This window comes from Anarhichas minor, unplaced genomic scaffold (assembly GCF_050575085.1).
Source record: "Anarhichas minor isolate MPS153535 unplaced genomic scaffold, ASM5057508v1 ptg000033l, whole genome shotgun sequence".
In the NCBI taxonomy this organism is placed as follows: domain Eukaryota; kingdom Metazoa; phylum Chordata; class Actinopteri; order Perciformes; family Anarhichadidae; genus Anarhichas; species Anarhichas minor.
In genome coordinates, this window is record NW_027466479.1 from 6,605,443 (window position 1) to 6,631,866 (window position 26,424).

The 26,424-nt window shown below is 45.0% G+C and overlaps 3 protein-coding genes across 6 annotated transcripts; 1 reads left to right on the forward strand and 2 right to left on the reverse strand.

The window, feature by feature from the left end:
• LOC142964984 (XK-related protein 8-like) lies at positions 1-6,036 on the forward strand. Of its 2 annotated transcripts, none has more exons than XM_076105631.1 (3): positions 1-495; positions 1,697-1,887; positions 2,759-6,036. In XM_076105631.1, exons 1-3 carry the CDS (start codon positions 191-193, stop codon positions 3,565-3,567), a joined length of 1,305 nt encoding a protein of 434 aa, XP_075961746.1. In that variant the 5' UTR covers positions 1-190; the 3' UTR covers positions 3,568-6,036. The 2 variants fall into 2 exon arrangements, with proteins under 2 accessions (XP_075961746.1, XP_075961747.1); XM_076105632.1 differs by having other exon boundaries at positions 358-495; positions 691-1,887.
• On the reverse strand, positions 5,085-18,244 carry eya3 (EYA transcriptional coactivator and phosphatase 3). 3 transcript variants are annotated; one of them, XM_076105628.1, is made up of 18 exons: positions 18,124-18,244; positions 16,251-16,358; positions 15,719-15,768; positions 15,452-15,546; positions 14,217-14,297; positions 14,059-14,113; positions 13,525-13,634; positions 12,811-12,896; positions 12,480-12,663; positions 12,133-12,302; positions 11,834-11,917; positions 11,651-11,740; positions 10,838-10,896; positions 10,543-10,703; positions 9,837-9,951; positions 9,329-9,450; positions 9,127-9,227; positions 5,085-8,415 (listed from the first exon to the last, which is right to left on the reverse strand). In XM_076105628.1, exons 2-18 carry the CDS (start codon positions 16,305-16,307, stop codon positions 8,335-8,337), a joined length of 1,701 nt encoding a protein of 566 aa, XP_075961743.1. In that variant the 5' UTR covers positions 16,308-16,358; positions 18,124-18,244; the 3' UTR covers positions 5,085-8,334. The 3 variants fall into 3 exon arrangements, with proteins under 3 accessions (XP_075961743.1, XP_075961742.1, XP_075961744.1); XM_076105627.1 differs by having other exon boundaries at positions 16,251-16,355; positions 18,124-18,238; XM_076105629.1 differs by having other exon boundaries at positions 16,251-16,394; positions 18,124-18,224.
• Positions 18,245-20,318: 2,074 nt separating this feature from the next.
• Positions 20,319-24,457, reverse strand: LOC142965359 (serine/threonine-protein kinase Sgk1). Its single transcript, XM_076106275.1, has 13 exons — positions 24,250-24,457; positions 23,680-23,755; positions 22,866-22,944; positions 22,734-22,774; positions 22,572-22,629; positions 22,382-22,465; positions 22,125-22,256; positions 21,916-22,028; positions 21,655-21,778; positions 21,446-21,541; positions 21,190-21,345; positions 20,987-21,076; positions 20,319-20,608 (listed from the first exon to the last, which is right to left on the reverse strand). Exons 1-13 carry the CDS (start codon positions 24,317-24,319, stop codon positions 20,444-20,446), a joined length of 1,284 nt encoding a protein of 427 aa, XP_075962390.1. The 5' UTR covers positions 24,320-24,457; the 3' UTR covers positions 20,319-20,443.
• Positions 24,458-26,424: the final 1,967 nt, after the last annotated feature.

Consider the following 26,424-nt stretch of genomic DNA (forward strand, 5'->3'; position numbering starts at 1 on the left):
CTTTAAGATGTTACGTTACCCTGAAAGAGGAGTTGCACAGTATTTGAACACTGAACCTTTGCTCTCTTTCATTTGGCTCCTTCGCTAATGAGTGACGCGGTAGCGGCTCTGTCCCAGAGAACGAAGCGGGGCAGCAAACAGCCAGTTAGTGTGAGGGGGGGGGTTGTTAACTTCGGTCTGACGGGACACCATGGGGGTGTTCAAGTTATCCCCCGTGGACATCCTCTTCACTTGTCTGGGCCTGGGGCTCATGTTGCTGGACATAGTGCTGGACATAGTCGCCGTCTGGGATTTCTACCGGGACGAAGACTACGCGAGCCTCTGCATCCTGCTGCTGCTTCTCGTGGGCTCGTCGGTCCTCGTCCAGGCCTTCAGCTGGCTGTGGTACAGCTACGAGGACGAGGATCAGGACCAGAGGCAGACGAAGGTGGAGAAATGCCTGACCCCGTTCATGCTCAAGTTCCTACACGTCCTGCAGCTGGGAATGTACTTCAGGTGTGTGTGTGTGCGTGTGTGTGTGACTTTCAGTTTCATTTTCTCTGAATGGGTTACATGATTGAGGTTATTTTGTTGTTACATTGTGTGTGTGTGTGTGTGTGTGTCATTTTGTTTCTGTCGATTCCTTTATGGGACCACAGTGACTCAGGAATAGTGGCAACACCAGTTATACCACAGCTTCCTTGTTTACAGATGATTTGATTGTTAAACGCCAACTCAGACTGCGAGAAACCTAGGTGTGACCCTGGATGACCAACTCATTCTCAGCAAACATTGCATCGGTTACACGCTCCTGCAGATTCCTGCTCTACAACATCAGGAGGATTCGCCCCTTCCTCACTGATGAGACGGCGCAGGTGCTCATCCAGGCTCTTGTCATCTCCCGCCTGGACTACTGCAACTCTCTACTTGCCGGAGCCCCGGCGCTGGCCATCAGACCTCTGGAGCTTGTCCAGAAAGCTGCAGCTCGCCTGGTGTTCAATCCCCCCAAGTTCTCCCACACAACTTGCCTTCTCCGTTCTCTACACTGGCTCCCTGTAAGAGCCCGCATCCAGTTTAAGACTCTGGTGCTAGCCTACAGGGCAGTGAAAGGAACAGCTCCTTCCTATCTCCAGGCCATGGTCAAGCCCTACACCCCGGCCCGACCACTTCGCTCTGCTGCCTCGGGGCGACTGGTTGCCCCGTCGCTCAGAGGTCCCTGCGGCCGATCGACCCGGTCGCGGCTGTTTTCTGTCCTGGCCCCTCAGTGGTGGAATGAACTCCCCACTGACGTCAGGACGGCAGAGTCGCTGCCCATCTTTCGGCGCAGGCTGAAAACTCACCTCTTCAAGAAGGCCTACCCTTCCGCTTAGCACTTACCTAGCATCTACTGTATTCATACTAGCTTATTGCACTTATTGTTTTTATATTAGCTTGTGGCACTTATTGCATTCCTTTGTTTCTGCACTGTACGTTGGCTCTGGTTTATGCTCTTAGATGCTTGTTTGAGGTAGGGACATGCACTTATTACTTCTGGTGACTAGTTGTTCTCTCGAAAACCGATGTTGAATACACTTATTGTAAGTCGCTTTGGATAAAAGCGTCTGCTAAATGACTGTAATGTAATGTAATGTAATGTTAAACAGTTTTACATGATAACTGTGTGTGTTTTCTCGACCCCCCCCCCCACCACCACCACCACCACTTTTTGCCTCCTCAGGCACGCGGGTGTGGTGGAGCTCTCCATGTGCAGGTCTCTCTCAAACATCCGTGACCCCGAGAGCGTCGCCGTGTACCTGAACCACGACCTGAGCATGCTGCGGCTCATAGAGACGTTTTCGGAGAGCGCGCCCCAGCTCGCCCTCATGCTCACCATCATGCTGCAGAGCGGCGAGCTCGGCCCCGTGAAAGGTGGATGTAGATTTGTTTTAATTTTTTTCAAGCAGGATTGATGTTACTCAAGTAGCAAAGTAGAAGTGTGTCTTTTAAAGACTCCCGAGTATCTGTTAGAGGGGCCAATGTGAGGTCCTGAATGTGTCTCTTCTAGGTCTTTACACTTCAGTCCTGTCTTTAAAGGGCCAGTTCAACCAAAGCCAGTGGTGGAACGTAACTAAGTACATTTTCTCAAGTGCTGTACTCAAGTACCATCTAGATGTGCTTAAATGATCACTTTTGTGTCAGTATTTCCATTTTACTCGACTACATTTCAGAGAGAAATGTCAACATGGCGACTATACAGTTACACACAGAACACGTGAGCTGCCTACAAAATATGATGCACAGTAGGTCACATTCCTTTTAAACTTTGGTACTCTGAATAATCCACAGATCGCACTGTTGAGTCTTCTTAGGCACTATTTTAAAAAAAGGAGTTGCAATCAAAACTGCCGACACTGTGTTCTGTGGATAATCACCTTATTCTATTGCGATGCCGCCAGAAATATAAAGATGGATCTCTCAAAACCTGGACGAATGAAACCCAACACTCTGTGTACGGCCAGATACTAGCAGAGAGCTAATGTGCATTTTGTAATTTTGGTGGACTGACCCTTTTTTTTAAATAACAAAAAGACATCTCGAAGATTCCCCAAAGTTCAGAGCAATGTCCTCTTTATTGTGCTTCTACAGCACAACAGTAGAGTTACTCTGTGATCTTCTCAAAGCCATTGAGTGGAAGTATATAGTCTGAGGTTTAATGCACTCAAAACTTGCATAAAAACTCCATCACTGAGTACTTCCTACGGGGCGATTAACAGTTCTCTAATGACTCCTCCTCCCTCAGTGTTGAAGGCCTGCGGGTCGGCCTCGGCCATCGCCTTCAGCGTGACCATGTACCACCGCTCCCTGCGCTCCTTCCTGCCCGACAAGGAGAAGCAGCAGATGATGTCATCGGCGGCCTACTTCCTCTGGAACCTGCTGCTCGTCTCGTCTCGCCTCGCCGCCCTCGCCCTCTTCGCCTCCGTGCTGCCCTGCTTCGTCTTCGCCCACTTCTTTTGCTCTTGGATTGTTTTGTTCTTCTTCGTGTGGCGGTCCGAGACAGACTTCATGGACAGCCCTTGCGGAGAGTGGCTTTACCGAGCCACCGTGGGCCTCATTTGGTATTTCGACTGGTTCAACGTGGCCGACGGCAGGACGAGGTACAGGACCCTGCTGTACCACGGCTACATGCTGGTGGATATTTTCCTCCTCTGCTCTCTGTGGTGCTGGAAGATGAGCCCCGATCCGCCTTATTTAGAAATTCCACCCTTGTATGCTGTAATCACCGCTGTCAGTGTTGTTGCAGTTTATATCCTCGGCCTATTGCTTAAAATGTTATACTATACGTGCTACCATCCAAACCTGGCCAAGGAGGAGCTGAAAGGGGACGCCACAGATGAGACTATGTTGGAAACATTTTCTGGTGATCAGCCAGATTTTTCTACTTCCTCAGTCGCGAACGAGGTCCCGGAAGAAATGCACCTTCAGTCCATATACCAGAAGGAGCACCTAGACACAGACGTCATTGATCGCAGCGGGCCAGGAGCTCCGGCACCCGACATCAAACGTTGCAATAAAAGAATGAGGAAGTTGGCCGAGAACTTCTACTCCTGACCTGCATCACTTGACGTCCAGCAGACTCGGAGGTTGGACTGAGTCACGCAGACTTGAGCAGCCTGATAAATGAAGATCATGGGGTTTCGTGGGATAGGACTGTGACCTGCTCCCTGAGTAACAGATCCAACCTCACGAGAGGCGACTTAGGTCCAAGTCAAGACTGCTGTATTCTGCTGTAAGCAGCGTCTTCACTTTATTAGCCGGTGCTGCCAATCTTTATTTTATTTTCCATTTTAAAGGATAGGTTCACAGTTTTTAAAATCTGTGAAGATGTACCTGTAAATAGTTTGTTGCTGGTGTCACTCTTCCTCCTGCTCATAATGCCTGTGTGACGAGATTATTTATTACTATTCGAATGTTATTAATCTGTGACAAATGCATTCCAAATTTTTGAATATTTGAATATTTTTCTTAACATTCCTATTCCAATGAAATGGTACAACTCATTTCAAAAACTTGAAATGGTTAATCATATCGAGTCCCCAAGATTTGACTGAAATCCAACCTCATTTCTGAGACTATTTATGGTCGCCATTTTTTCTACAAGGATGTTGTTCTCCAAGGATGTTTTGGCAGCATTCTTTATTCATGGCTGTGTTCTTAGGCATACTTGTGAGTGAGCCCACTCCCTTGGCTGAGAAGCAACCCCCCCACATGAATGCTCTCAGGATGCTTTACTGTGGAGGCGACACAGGACTGATGGTAGCGCTCACCTTTTCTTCTCCGGAGGCCCCAAACAATCGGAAAGGAGATTCATCAGAGAAAATGAGTTTCCCCCGGTCCTCAGCAGTCCGTCCCTGATGTTGTTCCTGGAGAGAAGTGGCTTCTTTGCTGCCCTTCTTGACACCAGGCTATCCTCCAAAAGTCCTCGCCTCACTGTGCGTGCAGATGCACTCACACCTGCCTGCTGCCATTCCTGAGCAAGCTCTGCACTGGTGGTGCCCCGATCCCGCAGCTGAATCAGCTTTAGGAGACGGTACCTGGCCCTTTGCTGGACTTGTTGGGCGCCCTGAAGCCTTCTTCACAACAATTGAAGCGCTCTGCTTGAAGTTCTTGATGATCCGATAAATGGTTGATTTAGGTGCAATCTTACCAGCAGCAATATCCGTAACATTCTGGAGTATATGCAAATTGCCATCATAAAAACTGAGGCAGCAGACTTTGTGAAAATGTCATTCTCAAAACTTTAGTGTACATTCAGTGTTTACCTCTCAATGTAAACACTAGATGTATATTGCCTGTCATTCAGTCTTTTTTGTGGCTCAGCAAAGAAACACAGAAACGTAGAGTTTTGCAATAAAATTATCATAATCTCAGAAGACTTGATTTTCAGCTTCAGAATTCATCTTTGCATGACTGCATTTAAAAGCATTAGGGGGAGGCCTTTGTGGTTCTTCCAGCTTAGCAACATTTCTTTCAAACCACAAGGTTCTAATGAAAATGTTGCAAATATTATATTTATGCTAGATATGTTTATGTAATTGCATTTTTTCACAGTAATAAATACTTGAGTCTGAAACTTTTTAAAGTTTATTTACACTGTATTGTCTAAAGGTACACAGGAAAACCTTCCAGGACTGTGTCCAGGTCCTAAACGCCTACTGAGGGGAAGTAGTGATTATTAAATTAGCATTGATTATTAGTATAGGTGTTCAGTTCACAGGATCACATTCAGGCTCTCTACATAAGCCAATGTATCCTCACAGCTCATTTGAAGATGAGATGAAATACGTTGTTTACGTACTATTTAAAAAAACAAAACAGTATTTGGCATTGGAAAGAAAAAAAGGACACAAAAGAATATAGTCCCGTAAACATATTTAACAGCTGTGGTATACTTCAAAACCGACATTACATGCAGACAGTAAAGAAATACACACAACACATTCAATAAGCAGAAAATTAAAAAATGCAAAGATTGCATATGGTCTCCTAAGTTTTCTCAAGTGTGTGTGTGTGTGTCGGGGCTGACAGATGAGCCCGTTCACCTTTTACTCACTGAGTTATTAGAAAGACTGAACAATTTAAAACGTGTTCACTTTGGTAATCTGTGTTCATAGACGGTGATTGTCTCTCAGCGACGCCGGGCGTTTCACAGCGACAAAATAAATCTCCTTTTCAAAAGGAAGCAGAAGTCTAATACAAAGCAGACAGAGTACATTTATGTGAAAACCGCCAAAGTATTGTCACTCCATGTTCAGACATCTATTCTTGGAAAAAAAACAAATAAAACATTTTGAGTACGCGTCTGACGGCAAAGTGACGGGAAGCCATCTTTTCCATTGTTTCCATCAAACACTGAGCTCCCCACAGTGGAGGCATCATTTTCTAGATGGAGGCCTTTCAAATACAGTGCAGACAGGACAATCACATCAAACAATGTCTAGGAACAAAGAAAAGAGTAAGATAACACTTTGGATAATAAAACAACGCAGCAATAAATGTACCAAACAAACACAGAAAAAAGCCTTACACATTTCCCTTTGAGATTATGCATACAGATGATGGCTAAAGGCACGCTATAAATATGCACAGTCACGCAAGACAAACAAACGCACGCATTAGATAGATACACATTCTTCACGGTCAAGCTGCATGTGTGTGAATACGAAATCTTCAGGCTCAGTATTGTTCAGTCGTAATCTGATCGGTCGACCCCTCCGTCTACTCGAGAAAAAATAAAATCCCTTCAAAACACAGTTAATGGGGCAAAGTAGCAACGTATTGCACAGTCATCGCTTTTTGTCGTGTGGCTGAAAATTCAAAGCTGTGGAAGTAATCATGTGGTCGCAGCTGTCCGACACAAATAATGACACCCATGTTTTTAGAAGCGCTGAATCAATGACTTAATTGATGATTAGTTGGCAAACCATTTTGACATTGACTAATTAAGAGTCATTTCTTTTCCCTTGTTAAAGTGAATGCATTTTGGCGTTTGGACTGCTGGTCAGAAGTCATTTGAAGACGTGAATTTGGGCTCTGGGGGAAATTTGATGAGAATTTTAGATTATGTCAAAAAAACGTACATAAAAAGAGAAAAATTCCCAGTTTGTAACCAACTAACACTTGAAAAACCCAAAAGACATTCAGTTTACTTAAAGGCAGCAAATCACCTAAATTGACCTCTGCATTGTTCTGAGATGAATATCAAACCAGCGATGCAACGATGATCCTTTGACTTGTAAAAAAGGATAAAATCATTTTTAAATGGTTGAAGATCATTTTTTTGTTTGTTGATTAATCTAATAATCAAGAAAATAGTCCGCGTATTAATCAATAGTTTGTTGCAGCTCCAGTTTTAACTGATTTAATGAATGTCAGCTAAATCTAATTCGACAGGAAAAACATGTTCAGTAATGTCTTTGGAAACAAAACTATGCATTTATTTCTTTTTGGTAAACGACCATTTTGACATTCAGTCGCTTTAACAAAGCTATTCTGATTTTGTAGCAATAACATGACGTGCATGAGTATTAAAATGTACAAAATACAACCGTCTTCACTATGAAAAGCTCTTAAGTGACCGTGATCCTCTGAACAATGCGTGGACGGAGTACGAGACAACGGGCATCAAAGTATAGTCCGGGTTTCATCTGAATGTCGTGCAAATTTGAAGGAAATGCTAATAATCTGCATTTCCATTCACTACGAACTCAAAATAGATCCCCCGATCCCCCCCCGCACTGCACAGAGGAAACCAAAGAGAGAGAAAAAAAGTTGAAATGTTGGGTGGCCAAACAGCTCCAGAGAGTAAGTCATCTAAGAATGAGTTTTTTGTGAAGTTCAACATTCACACATTGTCACATTTATTATGTCCTTTCCTGCTCAGCGTAAAAAGGTTACGCATGTACCTTTTTGTTTTTTGCACTTACTGCTAAAAGACGATTAGTGTGCAGCACATACTGCATTAGAAGGAATATGTAGAATGGATTTGGGACACAGCTGTGGTCTTCATTGGACCCGTGCTCTGCCTTACTAATACTACGAGTCCTGGAAAACTGCTGAGTCATGCCTCCAGCTCTGGTTTCACGTTGCCGAGTGTCACAAGAGAGGCCGCTTCAGGTTGGTCAGAAGATTCTCAGCAGTGCTCACCGACCACAGATCAGCTGACTGGTTTTTAACCCCGTAGTTCCTCGTGTTGAGATGTCAAAGGCTACGTGGGAGAGTAATAGTGGGATTATTTGATACTTGATGACCTTCAGTAAGTCTTTGAACAACCCAGAGAGATTGTTTTTGAAACTTAATAAAAAGCTACAACGAAAGCGAACGCAACACAACAACAATGAGCCTTTGGTTATTTAAAATCCAGAGAGAGAAATAAAAATGAAGAGGGATTGTTTTCACCGCGGGAGATTTTGCTACTTAAAAAAACAACAACAATGTAACCAAAAGAGGAGAAAAAGAAAAAAATGGATGTCTTCCCTTCCGTGTCCAAATCAGTGCCAGTTTCATCCGTGCTGAGCTTAGCTGCCGTAGAGGAGGGAGCGCCGGGGCGTGAGGAACCTTCACTCGCCCATCCAGTCCGTCTCTGGCGGTCAGCTCCGACCCAAAGTCCGCCTCAGTGCGTTGCCGTCACACACAAATACGCAGAGAGTCATAAGTTGTCATGTGAGGGCAGATTTTTTATAATATACGAGCATCGTCTCTGGGGGAGGGGGTGTAGGAGGCGGAGGGTTTTTCTCGCACAATGTCACTCCGCAGGCCGACGGGACGACCTCCAGGGTTGGTTCTCCCTTTGGTGTGCGGTGTTGGACGCCGCCTCCTTTACAAGAAGTCCAGCTCCAGCGCTTGGTGCAGGGACACGAGGTCGCCGTGAGTGGAGATCCGCCAGAAAGGCATATTGTGCTGCGGACAGAGAGACGAACAGACCGTCAAGACTGGAATCTTTCCATTTCAATCATTTCAATGAACAAATGTGTGGCAATTCGTTACAGTCTGGAACCAGGCAGCTAACACACAGGCACCATAGTAGTTTAGCAGCCAAAGACAAACTTGGATCGATTATGATTTATTAAATTCGGTTACGCTCACAGCTGGATTTGTAAGCACCTTCGTGAGATGTGGATGCCTTTCAAACAAACAAAGTGAGAGCCACAGCGTTGTGTTTGTGCTGTTCTGAGGAAATGCAAACTGCCTACCGACTAAGGGCCTGTGTCCACATAGCAGGGTTTTTATTAATTTTTTTCCTGAGCCTCAGGGTCTTTTGTCAATTATTCCCAATGAGGAGAGCGCAACAAGTTGAAAAACGCTGAATTAAAAAATAAAAAGCGCTGGAGAAGTCACTGTGGAAAATAAAGGGGACGCTTGTTTGTCCGTCTGTCCTGAGCTTTCTATGTCGGACAGACACTATCACAACAAAGCCTGTTTGTGGGAGCAGATCGGCTCTGCAGAACAAATAGATAAAAGCAGCAGCTACCATACGACGGAGGCTAGAGTGGTTGTCAAGATATAGAAACATTAAAGAAAGCGCTTAAATATAAGTGAAGCGCTACGTGGCCCTAACGCACAAAAGCAGGCAGGCGTTTTATCAGACGTGAAAACTTAGAAAACGTTCACCTGTTTCGCTGCAAACTCCTCGTCTCGACCGTCGCCGATCACCACATAAGTCACCTTCTTCCCAAAGCGAGAGACGATCCTCTCAAAGCAGCTCTCTTTCCCTGCGCGACAGGAAAACAAGCGATCACAAAAAGCAGCATTTTAACACGATTCCTCTGCAGCAGTAGAGGAGAACGAAAAATCGCTTTTTTCCGATGCGTACCTATCTTGGTGGCGCTGTAGATGTTCTCAATGGGGAAGACGTCCCCCAGGCCGTAGAGCAGCACCTTCGCCAGAGCTGGAACCAGCTGGGTGGTGGTGACCAACACATTCATACACTTCCCCCTGTTGGCGGAACATCACACACACGTAGAACACACATTAACATATGTGGGCTATGAGATGAAAACAAAAAGCTGAATCAGGGGACAGACCCGTTTACACTTGCATTGATGTCGGGACAGTTTTAGATTTTTCAAAGCAAATTCAGCACAAGAAAATCACAGACCAGCTTCTGTCCTTGAAAGCAGCGGCGAGGGTTGCATCATCCTCTCAATAAACATTGCCTTTTAAAGCTCATTCACTCGGGTCACTGAGCCTAAGCGGTTACTAAACGTGACGGTAACGTGTAATAAAGCCGTCACTTGAATCGAATAATTCACATGACTGCGCATGTTGCCGCAGAGTGCGACCTGAAAGATATTCTCCAAAGTAATAACCTCCGCTCAGACCTGGACTGGATGAGCAGCAGAGACTTGAGCGCCGTGCAGAGCCACGCGTCCGTAACGTTCTCGATCTCAGACTGAAGCCGTAGAAGCAGCTCCCTCTTCATGGGACTCAACAGGCCTGAAAGACACGACACGCAGTAAGAAGACCACGAGGTGGAGACCCCACCGTCACGATAAACAACGTGCAGATCTAACATCATAAAGGGACGCACTTCTCTAAATGTTTCGTGGGTTGATTCTTCATTAGTTCAGTCTGATATCGCACACACACACACACACACACACACACACACACACACACACACACACACACACACACACACACACACACACACACACACACACACACACACACACACACACACACACACACACACACACACACACACACACACGCACACACACACACACACACACAATAAATTGGGGGGAAACTCAGATCTGTTGAGTGTTTTGGTTCCTCTTGGATATTGGACTGTGGAGCTCATTTTGATGTTGTAACACGATGTCGTAATTCACTCGGCTGTAAAGTGCTCCAAGGTTGTTTTTTCTCAGGAAAACAAACGCACCCGAAAAACGGGTCATTAAAAGCATGATAGGCGAGACGAAAGAAGTCTGTTTTACTGGAACTGAAGAAAGTGTTCATGAGCCACGGTTGTTTTCTTGTGTGTCGGTCATTTCCAACTTCACGTAGGCAAAACAAACTCACCTCCAACGTTCCCTTTAAAGTTACTGTAGATCTCTTTTAGCCGGCGGTAGCGGAAGGCCAGTTTCCTCATCCACTCCACGCCTCCCTGGACCCCCGTGGTGGTTCCTGATGCCCCTCCGCCACTGGAACCATTAAAGCCATCCGCCAAGAAGTTGTAGGTACTAAAGTGGAGAGAAACACACCTGTGAATTGATTGGGCGAGGGGAATAAAGCCTGCTTCAGAGTGATGATGTTAAAGTGTGCTTTAAGGCTAGTACGTGTGTGTGATGAGGTCATTGCACTGTTTATAACACACCTCAGGTCCTGTCCATTGTCGTCAGAGGCAACGTCCTCAACATGGACTTGATCACATTCCTGAAACAAAACAAGTTATTTTTTCTAAAGGATTATATAATAATGTATTGGTTAAAAAAAGAAAACTTGAATTCACTTGTACAAAGACAACAACATCCATGTACCGTTGGGAAAAGTCATAAGCTTCAGATTATGAATCTTTGCAGCAGCCTCTTACATTGCGTTGTTTAAATGTATGCGTATAGACCAAAAACTGTTATTTTGAGCGTTGATGGAGCAGCTGCAATGTTAGCAAAACCTAGCACCGATCTATCCAAACTCCATTCTGAAAACAAGCATTTTAAAAGTTGTTTGCTAGTCGCTTCGGACGGACCTGACAAAAGCATGACTTCAGACTTTCTATGAATCGGCATCGTTATGCAGTCATTTCGGCATCCTTTTCATCCGTTTAATGCATATAAATCAGAGCAGAATCTGTTTATTTGGGGTTCATACCGCTGTAGTAAACCAGCCGATGTGTGGCTGACAGTGAATACAGCTCGGTGAAATTCACCGGATGCCTCCAGATGACGTTATGAACCCAGAGAGACCAGCGTTTGGAGAGAACACAGCATTAAGCTATTTGATAAGATATTGGATTGGTTGTGAGTTTAAAAGCATCCACATGACTAGAAGGAGAACCTCTAGCTAGTGTTTTCCCCTCCAGAACTCAGAGAGTATACTACGAGCAGTAGACTGTCAAAAAAGGGGGAGGTGTCTCATTGTCATTTTGACCGACAGACAGACAAAGGTAGCTGAATGCCTCTCACTGTACCTCCAGGTCGTTGAAGAAGAGGTGAGTGTCTGCCAGCTCAAAGATCAGCTCCTCCATCTGCAAGCCCAAGTTCAGCACCGTCGCCGGGTCCTGAACGGACACACCGCAGACCCACAATAGAGTCAGACTGCTTTCTATTTCATGCCGTGTGCTGGACCTTTTTGGCTATTTACAGAAACAAACCTTGCCAAACTTCTGTGCGTAGGAGCCGGTGAGCAGTGAGTGGAATATGATAATGGTCTCATCCAGATCCCAGAGAAAGATACGCTACGAGGAGGGAAAAACAATATCACACTTTGTCTTTTAAAAATCATCATTTTTTACAACTGACAGGAAACAACATTGACCACTAAATAATATTTGATCTTTTTAACGTGGTGATTTGTTGGGTTTTGCTTTGTCTTAAACACTGAAGTGCTGCTAAGCTAAATGACAAACACGTTTAAGTGTACAAAGAGGAGCTAAACTGCCGACTTGCTCACCTCCAGGTCGCTGTCGGCAGGCGGGGAGCTATCGGACCTCTTGCCCTTCCCTTTGGCTTTGCCGACAGAGTTCCTGCGTCCGACGTCGTCCTGATCTGTGGCTCCGGCGGGGACGCCCACGCTGGTCGGAAGGGCCGCACCTGCAGGGAGGTTCTCTGGTGGGGACGCATCTTAATACAAGCAAGTCGGAAATCAGCACTAGAAGGACAAAATTCTTCTGTTTTGTCTCAGACTAGCACAAGGATGCTGAACGGGATAACGGGGGGGCTGTTACAAACAGCCACCACAATGTAAGCTACCTCTGATGTTTAAATAGAACTAAATGTCAATCAAAGTGCTGAAGTCACCTCTGGGAGGCAGCCCGGCTGAGGCGGCCTCCTCCGACTTCACGGCTGAATACCCGGCCGCTCCGGCGCCGGGGCCGTGGCCGTGGTCGTCGCTGCTGGGCAGCCCGGCAGGCACGTAGCTGGGAGGCAGAGCGTAGTACTGAGAGAACTGGTTCTGGCCCAGAGAGTTGTAGCCGCTAAATTCCTGGAGGAGATTAAAAAAGTGATTGTGATCAAAGGTGAGTCACATGAGATAGAAAAGGTTATCTTCTTATATGCCGCACTGATGGACAGGAGAACGCATGAGAACAATCACGGAGACACTTTGAGGAACACTTGACGTCCTCCTTACCTGGTGTGCCGCTGTGGTGGAGGTTGTGGTGGCAGCCGTAGCCGACGGGATGCTGGAGTACACACTGGATGTTGTGAAGCTTGAGCCTGGAGACAGAAAGAGGTCAGCTAAAACAGTGCCAGAGGAAAAAATTAATAAAATAAAGTATTTGAAAACAGCATTTGAGGTGATGAGCAACAAGAGAGGAAGACAGAGCTGTGCCACCGCAAGATCTTTGTGTTTCAGCGCTCCTGGTGTTTGCAGAGGGTGTGACAGCGCTGTCGTGTGAGTCAGAGTGAGGTTGCAGCTTGCCTTGGTATGAGTAGTGCAGCTGGGCTGGCTGGGTTGAGGTATATGCGGTGCTGAAGCTGAGAAACCCAGGCTGGCCACCAGAGGGCGCCTCAGGCAGCCCTGTCTCTGTTTTAATGCCTGGCCACATAGCACCTGAAGATGACAGGAGAGCAATGGAAGCAGAGAATGAAAGAGGCAGCGGGGGGGACGGGTGGATGACGGGGCAAAAGTTAAGAAACCGGGTCCTTCAGGTTGAGGTGTGGCCGTTTAAGCAGAGATTTAAAAAAAGAAAGAAAAAAAGAAGCAAAATCTGATTCTGACAGCGCCAAAGCACAGTAAGGCCTCTGAAGCAGAGTGACACAAAAAAGGTGTGATCCTAGCTTTTATTTTTTTAGTGAGCAGACAGTGTTAAAATAGGCTGTTAGGGTAGGAGCGGGGACCAACCAAAGGGCGGGAGGCCGTAGGTCTGGCCGGTCTGGGGGAAGGCTGAGTACACGGTGGACTGGGCCAGCGGAGGATAGGCCACCTGGCTGGTGTATGACGTCACTGCCGGGCTGAAAGAAAGACAATCAGTGTTAAAGAACAGTCTGTTAGGGCTCAAAACTGTGTTTTTACATGTACGGGCGCACAAAATTTGGTTGGCACAGAAGCAACACAAAACCGGAGGTAACTGAGGAACACTGGAATAATATAGAGTATAGGAAAGCCAGACTAAATCTGGTAGAAGAACGGCAAAGTTGAAATGTATACAAAGGGGCTCTCTGGGACAATGTGGTAAAAAAAGAAAAAAGGCTGATCCCCCAAGGGAGGAGTCATACTCGTCTCTGCATGCACCTGGCTGCTGATGCACTTTGTTTCAATGACGCATTATACTTGCCGTGTTTCTTCCAATGAGTTGTAGTCTAAACGTCACCTCCTTAAATCTGCGTAACATTACAGCGTGATACATGATCAGATGTTCGCATGCAGCGTACTCACTTGCTTCCCTGATAGACCTGTTGGGCGTATTCGGATGACCCTGTCGAGTCTGCGCCTGTTAAAAAAAAAAAAAAAGACAACACGGCTTCAGTTCAACAGACACGTCGCATTCAGCTTTCTTCTTTTTAAAAAGACCTCTAATGTGCTTCTGTTCGTACCCGAATGTGCATACGAGTTCATGGGGTTGCTGCATGCTTGAGTTGCCGGCCCTCTGTCCGCGTCAGACTGCTCCTGATCACCTGCAATCACACATAGTCAATATCTTCCAGGCATAAGGGGGGGGGGGATTCTCGATGCTGAGTGAGAGAATAAGATAAACCAAAAGGTGTAATTCTAGTCTGTCAGCTACATAGAGCCACTGTTAGAAAAATTGAATAACCTGAGATTATGAAGTCATAATAGCAATAATTGGTTGCATGTTTCAGCATTCCCTGCGTAGTCACCGTGACCTCACCCATCGGTCATGGGCTACGGTTTCAAAGCCTAAAGTTTGGCATTCTGGCCGTCGCCATCTTGGTTTGTTGCAACCACAAGTGACACGACAGGGTGGAGCCAAGTACAACCAAATGCTGAAAAAGACATTTTTAGACTACAGTTGCAAGACAAAAACATGCACAACTACCAGACCGGACAACGCTGTGGTAGCGACCTGTCAATCAAAAGGTAGCCCCGCCCTAACGCATACCCTGCTTCGTGGATTATTTTATTGAATTCATATTTGGAATGTGGAGGAGTGACGTAGTGACGCCATATACGGCTCTGGTAGTGGCAGCGACCTGTCATTCACAGTAATCCCGCCCTAAAGCATACCCTGCTTTATGGTCTGTTTGACTCTAAATGGAGCATAATTTACTAAATGAACATCATGCTGTATTGAAGAAGACTTGAAACTGGAGATTGAGACCATATACTCATGTTTACAATGTTTACTGAGGTAATAAATCAAGAGAGTCTCATAGACTTTTATACAATCAGACTTCTTTTTGCAACCGAAGGAGTCGCCCCCTGATGACTATTAGAAGGTTTAAGTACCGTCTCTTTACTCCAGGATTTTCCACTGAAAGCCTAGGGGAAGCAACTTTGAGCTGCACTTTATCAGAGGTGGTGAAGTTGACATTTTTGTAGAAAATAAATGTTTTCAGTTAGTTTAATTTTGTTGGTGAAAAGATGCTTCCCTAAAACTGTGTCTCATCCAGAGACCAGAGTCCCAAAGGGGGTTGTGTGTGTCTGTCACACGACCTGAGGGGAATACTACCGTATCAGCAGAGCAATAAAGTAATGCACAGCAGACTAGAGGGCAGGTAGATTTTTCTTGAAATATTACGACTTTGTCATTAAATTACCAAATGTCCTAAAGCCTTGCTTTAGGAACAGTGCGGTCACATGTTCTTACCTGGATCAAGCTGGGCTGTGGACAGGGCAGAGTAGGAGCTCTCCTGCTCCGATGAGCCCAACACTGCAGCTGGACTCCTATCGTCACCTAAATTACTGAACGAGCAAAAAGAATCCGTTAAAATTATAGATTTTCTGCTGGCAACAATCTACTGTGTAAAATCCTTTCTTTAAGAAATAGTTAATTCAAAACTTTTTTCCATCAGTATGATGAGGCAGCACTTTCAAAAACATAAAAGATGAGACACAGATGTCAGCGAAGACCAACCTGGGCTCTTTCTCCAGTCCACCGTCGATCTCAAGCCTCGGCTTCTTTGTCTGCAAACACACGAGTTCACAGAGAAAGGTTTGCACTTGGAATTCTACTTCCTGTGATGTGCATCTTTTTATTCCCTCTATATGATTAACCATCAAGTCAGATAAACATAAATAAACATAAAACCAAGCCACCGAAGCTCAATAACAAAAACACATTAATATTACAGTCCTAGAGTTGTATGCATTCTTTCGTGGGGTGGTTCGTGTTTTATTTTACGACACATAAAGCATAGTTCCTCTATGGAATCAAAAAATACTTGACATCAGTACATGAACAAAATATTGTGGTTAAACACTGAACCACAATAACAAAATATGATACACTGTGAAAAAAAGGATGCTGCAGCTGTGATTACAGAATCACAGTGAAACCAGTTTTTGCATCTTAAGTTCTTCTCGTTGGACATACAGAAGTAAAAGAAAACAACAACAACAACAACAAAAACTTCGGTGACGTCTGGCGTCATCGTGTGCGGACTCACCGGCAGCTCGGGCAGCTCCTGCGAGTCGACCATCTCTGCGGCGGAGCGACCCGACATGTCTGCGCGCTCAGCCTACTCTCTGCACCGGGAGAGGTGGTCCGGGCCCTGCTTCACCCGAGCAGCAACAGTAACAACAAGAACACACTGAATAAATGGAGGGACAAGCCTTATGTAGTGCTGCGGGCGCGTGACTCTCCCCCCTCCTCGTGTTTCACGAATGCACAACAATGCAGCCACCGCTTATCGCGTGTCTGATCAGCGGCACGGGGGGGACCGGGGCTCCCTGGTCTAAACTCCCCCCCAGCACGAGCGTGTTCACTGCGGGGATTAAGGAAGCGTGCCACTTTACATGTGACCTAACCTTCGCTCAACGAAAACATGTTCTCCAGACGCATTAACTGCTCAGGTGCAAGCTGTCGTATCGGTGAGATCAGCCCGAGTCGGGATAACATCTATCCTCGTTTTGTCCGCCGCTCGCCCATTCGGCCTTTTACCTAACTGACAAAATGTCAAGCTTGTGTAAGTGAACTAAAAAATAAAAGGAGTGACGTTTAAAGGGAAATAAGGCCACGTGATGATGTACCGATAGCAGATCAACTCGATTACGTTTGAGATATTTCAAGGTTCCGAAAAGTAAAAAATAAATAAAGATAATCTACATTTCCTCAGCTGCACTGACCCCAAAAACATATTGTGCTGTTTTTTAAATAATATTCATTGCTCATTCATTTCTCAAACCAGAGACGACCGGTTTATAAACACTGCTGCTGCTTTGTCCGTTTGTTATGATCACAGCTTTCTGCCACCTGTAACAGGGCCGCTCGGGTCACGTGGAGGGGACACCCCTGACTCGGAATAGATTATGTATTTGACAGAAAAAAATCTGAAACATCTAATGTTCACGACTTTATTCAATTTCTTGATATTTTACTGAAAGCTGTTCTGGGAAGACTCGTTTCCATATAATAACTGTTCAGGATCTCAGTGACTAGAATCTAAAAAAGGAGGCTTGTTTAGATAGAGATAGATAGATGTATACTTTATTCATCCCCAGGGGGAAATTTGTTAAAGATGAAATGAAAGATGAAATTTAGACATATTAACATCGTTCCTCATTGTTTGCACATTACAAACATACATCTCAGATGTAGACAAATATTTTGACACCACTGTTTCATCCAACACCCATGTTTTCTAGAGTAAAACAAACAGGCACAGCAAAGCATCCACTCAAGGTAAAGTTCCTATTCATGACATCTGCTAATGTTAGCCGACAACCGTTACGTTAGCTGAGTCCAGCAAATAACCGGGGACGGTCTGAGTGAAGGTGAAGTCTGACATCTCACCTACTCCTGGAACACAGCGGCTCGTTTATCTTTAATTTGAAAGTTTGGAACATAATCTGTCAACACATGAAGCTAGATGTTAGCCACTAATACTAACCGATACCGTGAGCTACTGTGGAAACGGACACTAATTAAGCGTAGCACCCCAGCATTTAGACGGCACCGCGCGAGCTTCCCAACAGCAGCGTTAGCTTACCAATGTTAGCAGACAGAGTCGCTCTACTCACGCGCTTTACTACCGGTTCTAAGATAAATACTAAGTGTCACGCGCTGTCGATATTACATGCTTATTAGCTCACGTGTCTGGGGCCAATGGTGGTTAAACAACTAAGCTGGCTTTGAGCGTTACTTAGTTTGGCCCGGGCATGAAAGTTTTCCGCTCCAGAGATTAGTCGGCATCAGTAGCCATTGGAGCGGGTGTTAAAATGGCATCGTGTGAAAGCATCTCACTCCCGCTGCACCCAAATGAGAAGCTCGTCGCAACACAAACACTCCCGACACACCAAAATCATGAAACCCAGTCTTACCATTGAAGGGGTGAACGAGAAACGCTTTTATCTAAGCGCCTTCAATTGAATCCAGTGTCAAGCTTTGTCTGTTGTTAGGGAGCACTATTTTGCAGGAAGTTTTCGTTGCTGGGCCTACTGCGCATGTGCGGAATGTTCATTCACAGGAGTCCTTTCTTTGGCGCGACGGGGGACGACAGGTGTGGCGGTGAGTAAACACAGGTGATGTTTGCAGAAAAGACTGCAAACATCTGTTATTTGAACAGATGAATCCTCTTGTTGAATGTTGTCAGGCAGCTTAAATCATTATAAATCCACGTTAATGTCAAACAAACCGTAGAACGTGTGTAGAAAAATAGTTGTTAATCAACGAGTTTGGCTAATTTTAAGCTAGCTGAATGTATATATTTATAAGTATATACATATTTTATGTGTATATATTTATAAGTATACACATTTTCTGTATATATTTGTTGTGTATATGTAAATATATATAGTAGCATAAAAGTAGCATCAGAATTAAACATTCCTTTGATTTTAGAGAATTTATTTGCCATTTCTGACACAGATTACACAATTCAATATTTCAGTTGATCATGTAAATTATCTTCTTTTACACAGTAGCAGTGGCATGAAAATAAATATACATAAAATACAAAACAGAAAAGTTATGCTTCCAAATATGGAAGAAAATGATCTAGAACTGTGTGTTGCCTTATTTTTGTATTTCTTTTTTTTTAAACTTTCAGCAGGCTTGAAAATCCACTCTGTATACAAACGCCTAAAATGTAGAGACTCATTGCGGCAAAACAAAGTCATGAACAATCTGTTTGAGTGAAGATACTCACTTAATACCTTAATGAATATCAGATCATAAATTACAACTAACACGTCTGCTAAAAGAGATTAAATGATCATTATTCTTTTGGAGTTTTATTGCACTTTCCAGAAACATAATGCAGTAGGCCAGTGGCTTAACACTGATGGGGAAAAGCCAGCGCCTGTGCCACCTAGTGGTTCTTTTTGTCAAGTTAATGAATCACGTTCTTTCTACACATTATTCTCTAGATAAGGGACATAGGTGTTTGGGGAAAAGAGATATGTACATACAGTAAATATGGATCAGGCCGCCTTGGACAGGCACAAGACATTCACAGTTCCTCACTACATGATGCATAAATACAAAAAAAATAAACATTTGTAATCACAGATTCTGTAGTTTGTCTGGAGTGTTTGCCTTAAAACAGCAATCACTTGAATTTAGAAGGAGTTTGATATACAGTAAATGCTATCATTGATGTGGGCCTGTATTGCTGGTTGAACTCTGTTTCGCACTCATTAAGAGACGTATATATATATATAGATATATATATATATAGAGAGAGAAACATTTACCAATATTTGCAGAACTTTCTGAGAAGTAAAGCATGAATGTTTGTAAGTTATTAAAACAAGGAGAACAGTTTGCTTTTGCAATAAAATATACGCAACTTTTCTTCTTCTTCTACACAGTACAGTAAAACTTTGATCTTCACTATTTGAGGACAAACCGGTCAGAAAAAGAGTTTGCGTTAAAGCATGCCACAGCCTACTGTTTGGTCCAAGTCTCACTTATTGGCATCAAATATTGAAATGCCACTCTTCATTTGTCCAAAGCGGAGATATGTACCGAGGAGCGGAAAGATATGAAGCCGTCTAATCCAAAGGCGCTGATGCTTTAAAAGCGGAACGTCTCACTTTTCTTGACCCTGTTTCCTTCAGTGCAATTGAGCATTGGACACGAAATAACAAAGTCTTTTGTAACATACGCAGACATGTAATGAAGGCATCAACCTTAACAGCTAGCACCCCGGTCAAAAGTCTCAACAAGTTATTGTGGTTGTTGATAAAGCCGGCTCTCGCCAAAACGCCGCTGCTGCTGCTGCCGCCGCCGCCGTCCAAACTGCCTTTTCGGAACCTCAGGCACTTCTCTTCACCTCACCAGTAGCTGTGAGAGTGATGTTTGATGAACCCAGAGTGCATCCACACTTGGCACACATGTATTATAGTCGTGGGCAGCTGAGGCAGAAGAGTAGGACCGGTGATGGCGTGACATGAGAGTCTCCCTCTGCACACTTCTCATGCTCAGATCCCTCAAGATCTGCCCCCCCATTGGTATTCATGTCCATTTTGTCCATTAGATCCTCTTATCAGGCTCTGCAACTTAAACCAACACCCCCCCCCCCCCCCCCCAAAAAAATAACTGGCTTCTCCTGTGTGGTCCCTCTGTCAAAAACAAATACGACTCTCAATCCAACTTGTGTCCCGTCTCTTGTGAGTTCCCAGGCGGAGCTGCCGGCGCTCACATGAAGGAGTGGCCCGCCGGCGGGCCGTAGGAGAAGCCCGGGAACGCTCCGGCCGCCTCCTTGACGCTGCTCGACACGGTCAGCGAGTCGTTGCACAGAGAGGAGGAGACGGGCAGGTGGGTGAACTCCGGGTCGAAGTGTCGCAGGTCTGTGGGGCCGCTCTGTGAAACCGAGAGAGAGGAATAAAATGTCAAGACACTTCTGGATGTTTCTATCTTCTCAAATGTGCATTATTTTACGGTTTCCTTTGTCTCCTATGAATATAAACATATTGTTGTTTTGGACTGTTGGTCAAGACATCACTATAGACTGTGGGAAGCTGAGGGGGGGCATTTGTCATTCTTAGCTGACATTTTATAGACCTAACAGCGAGATAACTTGCCGCCCGTATATGACTGAGACTTGTTTTGGGACATTTGGTTTAACTGATGAGCTGAAGACGGCAGGGCTCTGGGAAACTGTTGGCATTTCCGCCTATTTCCTGACATTTCGACAAAATGAGGCCAAGCCATCCGTTGCGGCCTCGAGCTTGAACTCACCACTGAGGGGATGAATGGAGGCGTGATCTTCTTGGCCATCAGGTCCTCCCAGTTGATCGGCGAGAAGAAGGAGTGGAACTTGAGTTCAAGCTGGAGGGGAAACGAAAATTCTAGATCAGCATATTGACATGCAAACAAGCATCACGGACCTCTTGCCGGGTCTCTGTGTCAAATGATCTCTGGGCTCAGCTGTGCTCACTCACAAAGTCATCCTTGACCCCCAGCCTCTTGGTGCGGTCCTTCTGCAGGAGCCCCTCCAGCAGCTCCCGGCCTGCGTTCGACACGTTGGGCTTGAGCACGGGAGACTTGTGCAGGATGTTGTTGTACATCTCGGCTGTGTTGCGACTGTAGAACGGGGGCTGTAAAGCAAAAGCGGCGACAACACATTATAGGTTTAGTCGATACATAAACAAGTCGTGGAGTTACACTAAGAGCCGCAAAGTCACAGATTTCACGTACAAGTCCGTAGAGCATCTCGTAGAGCACCGATCCCAGACACCACCAGTCCACCGTGCGGTCGTACGCCTGCTTCTGGAGCACCTCAGGGGCCAGGTACTGAGAGGACAGCAACAAGAAGGTGTCAACCCACGTCTGACAGTTCTAATTTGTTGGTGGAGTCTCTGTATTGATTGTAATGATGTATGAAAGTCTAGAGATTTGTTTTGTACCTCTGGCGTCCCGCAGAAGGTTGTCGTCGTGCCGTTGTCTGTGAGGCCTTCTTTGCAGAGGCCAAAGTCTGTGAGGACAATATGTCCCTGTGAGTCCAACAGGATGTTTTCAGGCTTCAGGTCCCTGTTAAGAAGAAGAAGAAGAAAGCTTTTAAAAAAAAAATAAAAAATAAAAAGTGGCTGCAAAAATGATTCCTATAAACTTCCTTCAGCACAGATTTACAAACGCCCACCAGGGGGCGCCGTAGGATCGCTCATTACCTGTACACAATGTGCAGGGAGTGGAGGTAGCCAAGTGCACTTGCGATTTCAGCAGCGTAGAACCTGGCTCTGGGCTCCAGGAAGATCCTCTCTCTCTGGAGATGGTAGAACAGCTGGAGAGGAAACAGACACATCTGTCAGCATCGACTTGGAAATAAATACGCCCATTTTCCCACCTTGTTTCTCAGTGTTGTGAGATCTTAACTCACCTCCCCGCCGTTGACGTAGTCCAGTACGAAGTACAGCTTGTCGGTGGTCTGGAAGGAGAAGTGCAGCCCCACCAGGAAGGGATGCTTGATGTTCTTCATCAGCACACTGCGCTCAGCCATGATATGCTTTTGCTGGAGGGAATATGTAGAAGTTAATACAACGCCGTAGTCATCACAATGACGTCTAACATTAGCAAAACGGAAGGAATGTGGATTGGGGTTTAACTCGCAGTCCACTACACGATGTGAAAACACACCTCTTTCTTCTTCATGATGATTTTCTTCTGCAGCACTTTGACTGCGTAATATTTGGCAGACTCCTTGTGCCGAGCCAGCAGAACCTGTTAACAGAGGAAACATTTGCATCGGTGACGGCGTCGCAGCAGTTACAGCTGTGAGAAGACGAGAGAAGTTGGTTGTACAAAAAGAGAAGTTCGCCAGACTTACCTTTCCAAAGCTGCCTTTGCCGATGATTTTGAGGTAGTCAAAATCACAGGGCTTGATCCTGATGAAGAGACAAACGGAGGATTAGGACTCTGGTTGTTTTGTGTACATGTTTTACAAAATGTACTACATTTAAAATGGACAGATTTCAATGTGGCTACTTACTGAGTGTCCTCAGCCAGTGAACTTCGTGAATTTAGGCACATCTGGAAGATATGAAATGAGGAAATGTATAAGTACATTGACATATTTTGGAAAGAAAGTGAGTCAAATAGTCAGTAAACAGCGTCCGCTTACCAGACTTTCAGGAAGTTGGTCATCTTCGCCCTCCTCATTTTGAATCTCATCGATCTTCAGGAAGTTGGCAACTTCAACGCTGGAAAAGCAAAAACAGATCTGGTTAGAAGATTAATTTTGATATCAGCTATGGCACTTTTACAATATGAGCCAGATCACATGATCTAAAGTGGGTTTGTGTGGCTGAAAAGCTGAGCAGATGCTCCCTGCCGGGCAGCGCACGGCGGTCTGAAACATCCAGATGGGTTAAGTTCAGGACGCGGCCATCGAATATGCGTCAGCCTAACCCGTCTGTGAAGATAAGCTTAAGCCGCTGACCCATGACGGGAGGGTTTCTAGCGGGCTCTGCGGTCCGGATCAGACGCCCCCTTTTCCCCTCTGGAGCATCTGAAGGGGGACAGGTTGTTTATTTCTCCACAGCACCAAGACTCCAAATTGAGAGTCCAGGATGTGCGATGGGACGAGCCACGCATCATGTAATAACTGAATTACCGGTTTATCCCCGTCTAGGGAACAGAAGGGATTTGGCCCGGAAAGGTGATTAGGCAGTGGAGAGGTTGTTCGTCATGAAAGGACTATTCTTGCACCTGGCTCCTTGGACCCAGATTATGCTTTTCACAGGATGTCCTGCCAAACTCAGGTAGCTGATTGGATTGGCCGGGGCACGCTGACCATGAATGGGCTGACGATTAGAATTAAACACCAGAGCCAGGGCTGACCCAGAGATGCCCCTGTAGGCTTGTGACTCGATGAAACGCCAATGTTCCATCCCAAATCTAACATATTGGATTATACTTTGAATAGAAACACTCACTGTTGGCAGATATGTGGGGTAGACACCAGCTTCTGGATGAAGTCATTCAACCCCATTTTTCTCTCCTTGATGAAAGCTGCAAAGAGAGAGAGAATATAAATAATGAATGTCAGCATCAGTGTCATTCACCACACATTGATGCACATATGTTTTGGTCTCCCGTTAGAGAAGGACATTTCAGAGTTGGAGCTGTAATCCGCTGTTCCAAATGTCCTGTTGTACGGTACATGCGTGCGTGTTGCGCACGGATGGACCTCTAATGTTGCGGGTTTATAGGTTACGCAAGCACTTGGGTCACTCATTCCGATACCGACAGAGGTATTTTCCATCCTAGATTCTCATTGCACCGCAAACGTGACAATTTAAGCCTGATTTCTTATTTTATTGTGATATTTCTAGAAAATTCTGTCAAAGTAGAACAATAAAAACAACAACGCAATTTACAAGCAGGTTCTAATCACCTCCGGACAGCTGTTTCTCTTACTGATCACTCACGTGCAAACTAAAATCGTTTACTTTGCTCCACTAATCGACACACACGCAGTCGTGATGATTGTTTCAGTCGCTCACCGGTGAGAACCGTGACGATCCCCCTCATCTTGCAGTAAGTTAGATCACATCCAGCTTCAGTCACCTCCATGGTTACCGGTTGACAAAAATATCCAATAAAAAAAAACCAACAACCAGGAAGAACAAACAATAATAGTCCCCGCGCGATCCTTCAACTGTCAGTTGTTGTCACGACCGTGAATACCAGCAGAGCTCAACCTGCCGCGCTCCGCTCTCAAATGCCGCTGCTGCCCACACTGCGCGCGAGTTTATATATACGGAACACGTGGTACTTTAAAAAAAAGGCGACGCCCCCCCTTTTTTTCCTTCTCACGTCACCCGCGTTACTATGGTAACTGCGTGACATCACGGGATTCCGCTGCAGCCATATTCTGCCTGACGAGGAGAGCTCACTGCAGAGGAGGTGAGAGGAAGCACTCCCCCTCCTCCTCCTCCTCCTCCTCGTCGTTTTCTCTCAATGGAAATCTCCACTGACTGATCACCCATACAAAAGGGATTAAAGTTACGTGATTAAAACGGGGGGGGGGCATCTGCAATCACAGAACTGCAATCACACTCTGGTACAAAATGTGCAGCTTCTGTCTGGATGCTCCCTGCAGTCCTTTTATTTTGAAAGGACATGGAGAAAATCTATGTCACGATTGCTGCATTTAAGCTTCTGCTTGCAACTGCTGCAGTTTCTGACCCCGGACAACGCCGCATGACATAACCCGCATATTTTAGATCCATGCATTTTCCACAAACCGCCACATGCTTTGTATTCTTAAAAATGAGTGGATTTAAGCGGCTGGCGAGGTCAAGGTTACAAAGGTGACATGGCACGGCCGGAATTACATAAATTCTGAGAATTTGCCCGTGACGTCATGCTGGTCTAAGCCGAAGCAGTGATCGTCCAGCTGTGTGGTCCACTGACCCTATACGTTACATAACTGTGCCATGATGCAGATATACTGCCTGAGGAGGAGAGAGAGACACAGAGAAAAGTTTCCAGTGAGCGGGAGTGATGTCTTTAGTGTGTTCTGATGAAAGTGTGATCAGTCGCAGAGCAATTCTTGCTTTTGAATGACCGCATGTTATTGTTTTATCTTATTTTACTTCACTGTACATCAGAGAGAAATATTGTTATTTTTTCTACAATGATTAACTGCTTTAAATAGATTCATGTTTTACCTACAAAATATGATGCATCGTTATCAGAGCGGAAATTACAAGTTGATTAATGGATTAGATTCAAAGTATTTTGATCGTCGGTTAATCATTTTAATCTTTCTACAAGAAAATTGAAAAAAGGCCAAACATTCTCTGTTTCCAGCCTCTCGAAAATCAGGATTTGCTGCTTTAGCTGAATTTCTTTGGGATTTGGACTTTTGGACTTGCTTTTTGCTCGAACAACAATAGAATATGTTGATGACCTTTTCACTGTTTCACTGCAGATAATTATTATTATCTGTTATTTTTGATTATTTTCATTAGCAATTCATCTGCTGAATATCTTTTTGATGAATTGGTTAATCCTATTGTCTAAAATAATAATACATCAAAAAAAAATATATGTCAGAAAATAGTGAAAAATGCTAAATAATTTGTCAAAGCCTAATTGGACGTCACCAGATGTCACGTTTTTTGTCCGGCCAACGTTCCCATACCCAACGATATTTAGTTTATCCTAAAATTCAACAAAGAAAACTATCAAATCAGCAAATGTTTGTTATAATTCAAAGGATTATTCGACTAACAAAAGTTGCGATAGTGAATAAATAGAAAACCTTTTGACTTTTTCTTAAGTAAAGGATCTGAGTACTTGTTCCACCCCTGTGAAAAAACACCTGCTTCAGTCCTCAGAGATTCATTCATCTGTCAAAGGGAAACTCCTGGGTCTTGTCCCAGTTTGACATGTGACAGTCCTGCATGATTTAGAGGAAGTGAGCCATCACAGGACCGGTCGTTCTTCTATCGGGGAAAGAGGAAGTGCCTTATCTGTGGCAGAACCCAGCAGAGCGTCCTGTCCTACTCGGCTTCAGCTCCGTTTCCTCACAGAAACGCACCAGATCCCATCGCATGGCAGCGACACCTCTCACCGGGCTTTGAGCGAGGTCTTCTCCTCACCTCGTGCGGCCTTACTCTGAATTATTCAGGTGCGTCGTTGCGTCGTCGTCTCTGGTAACATGTAGGAGG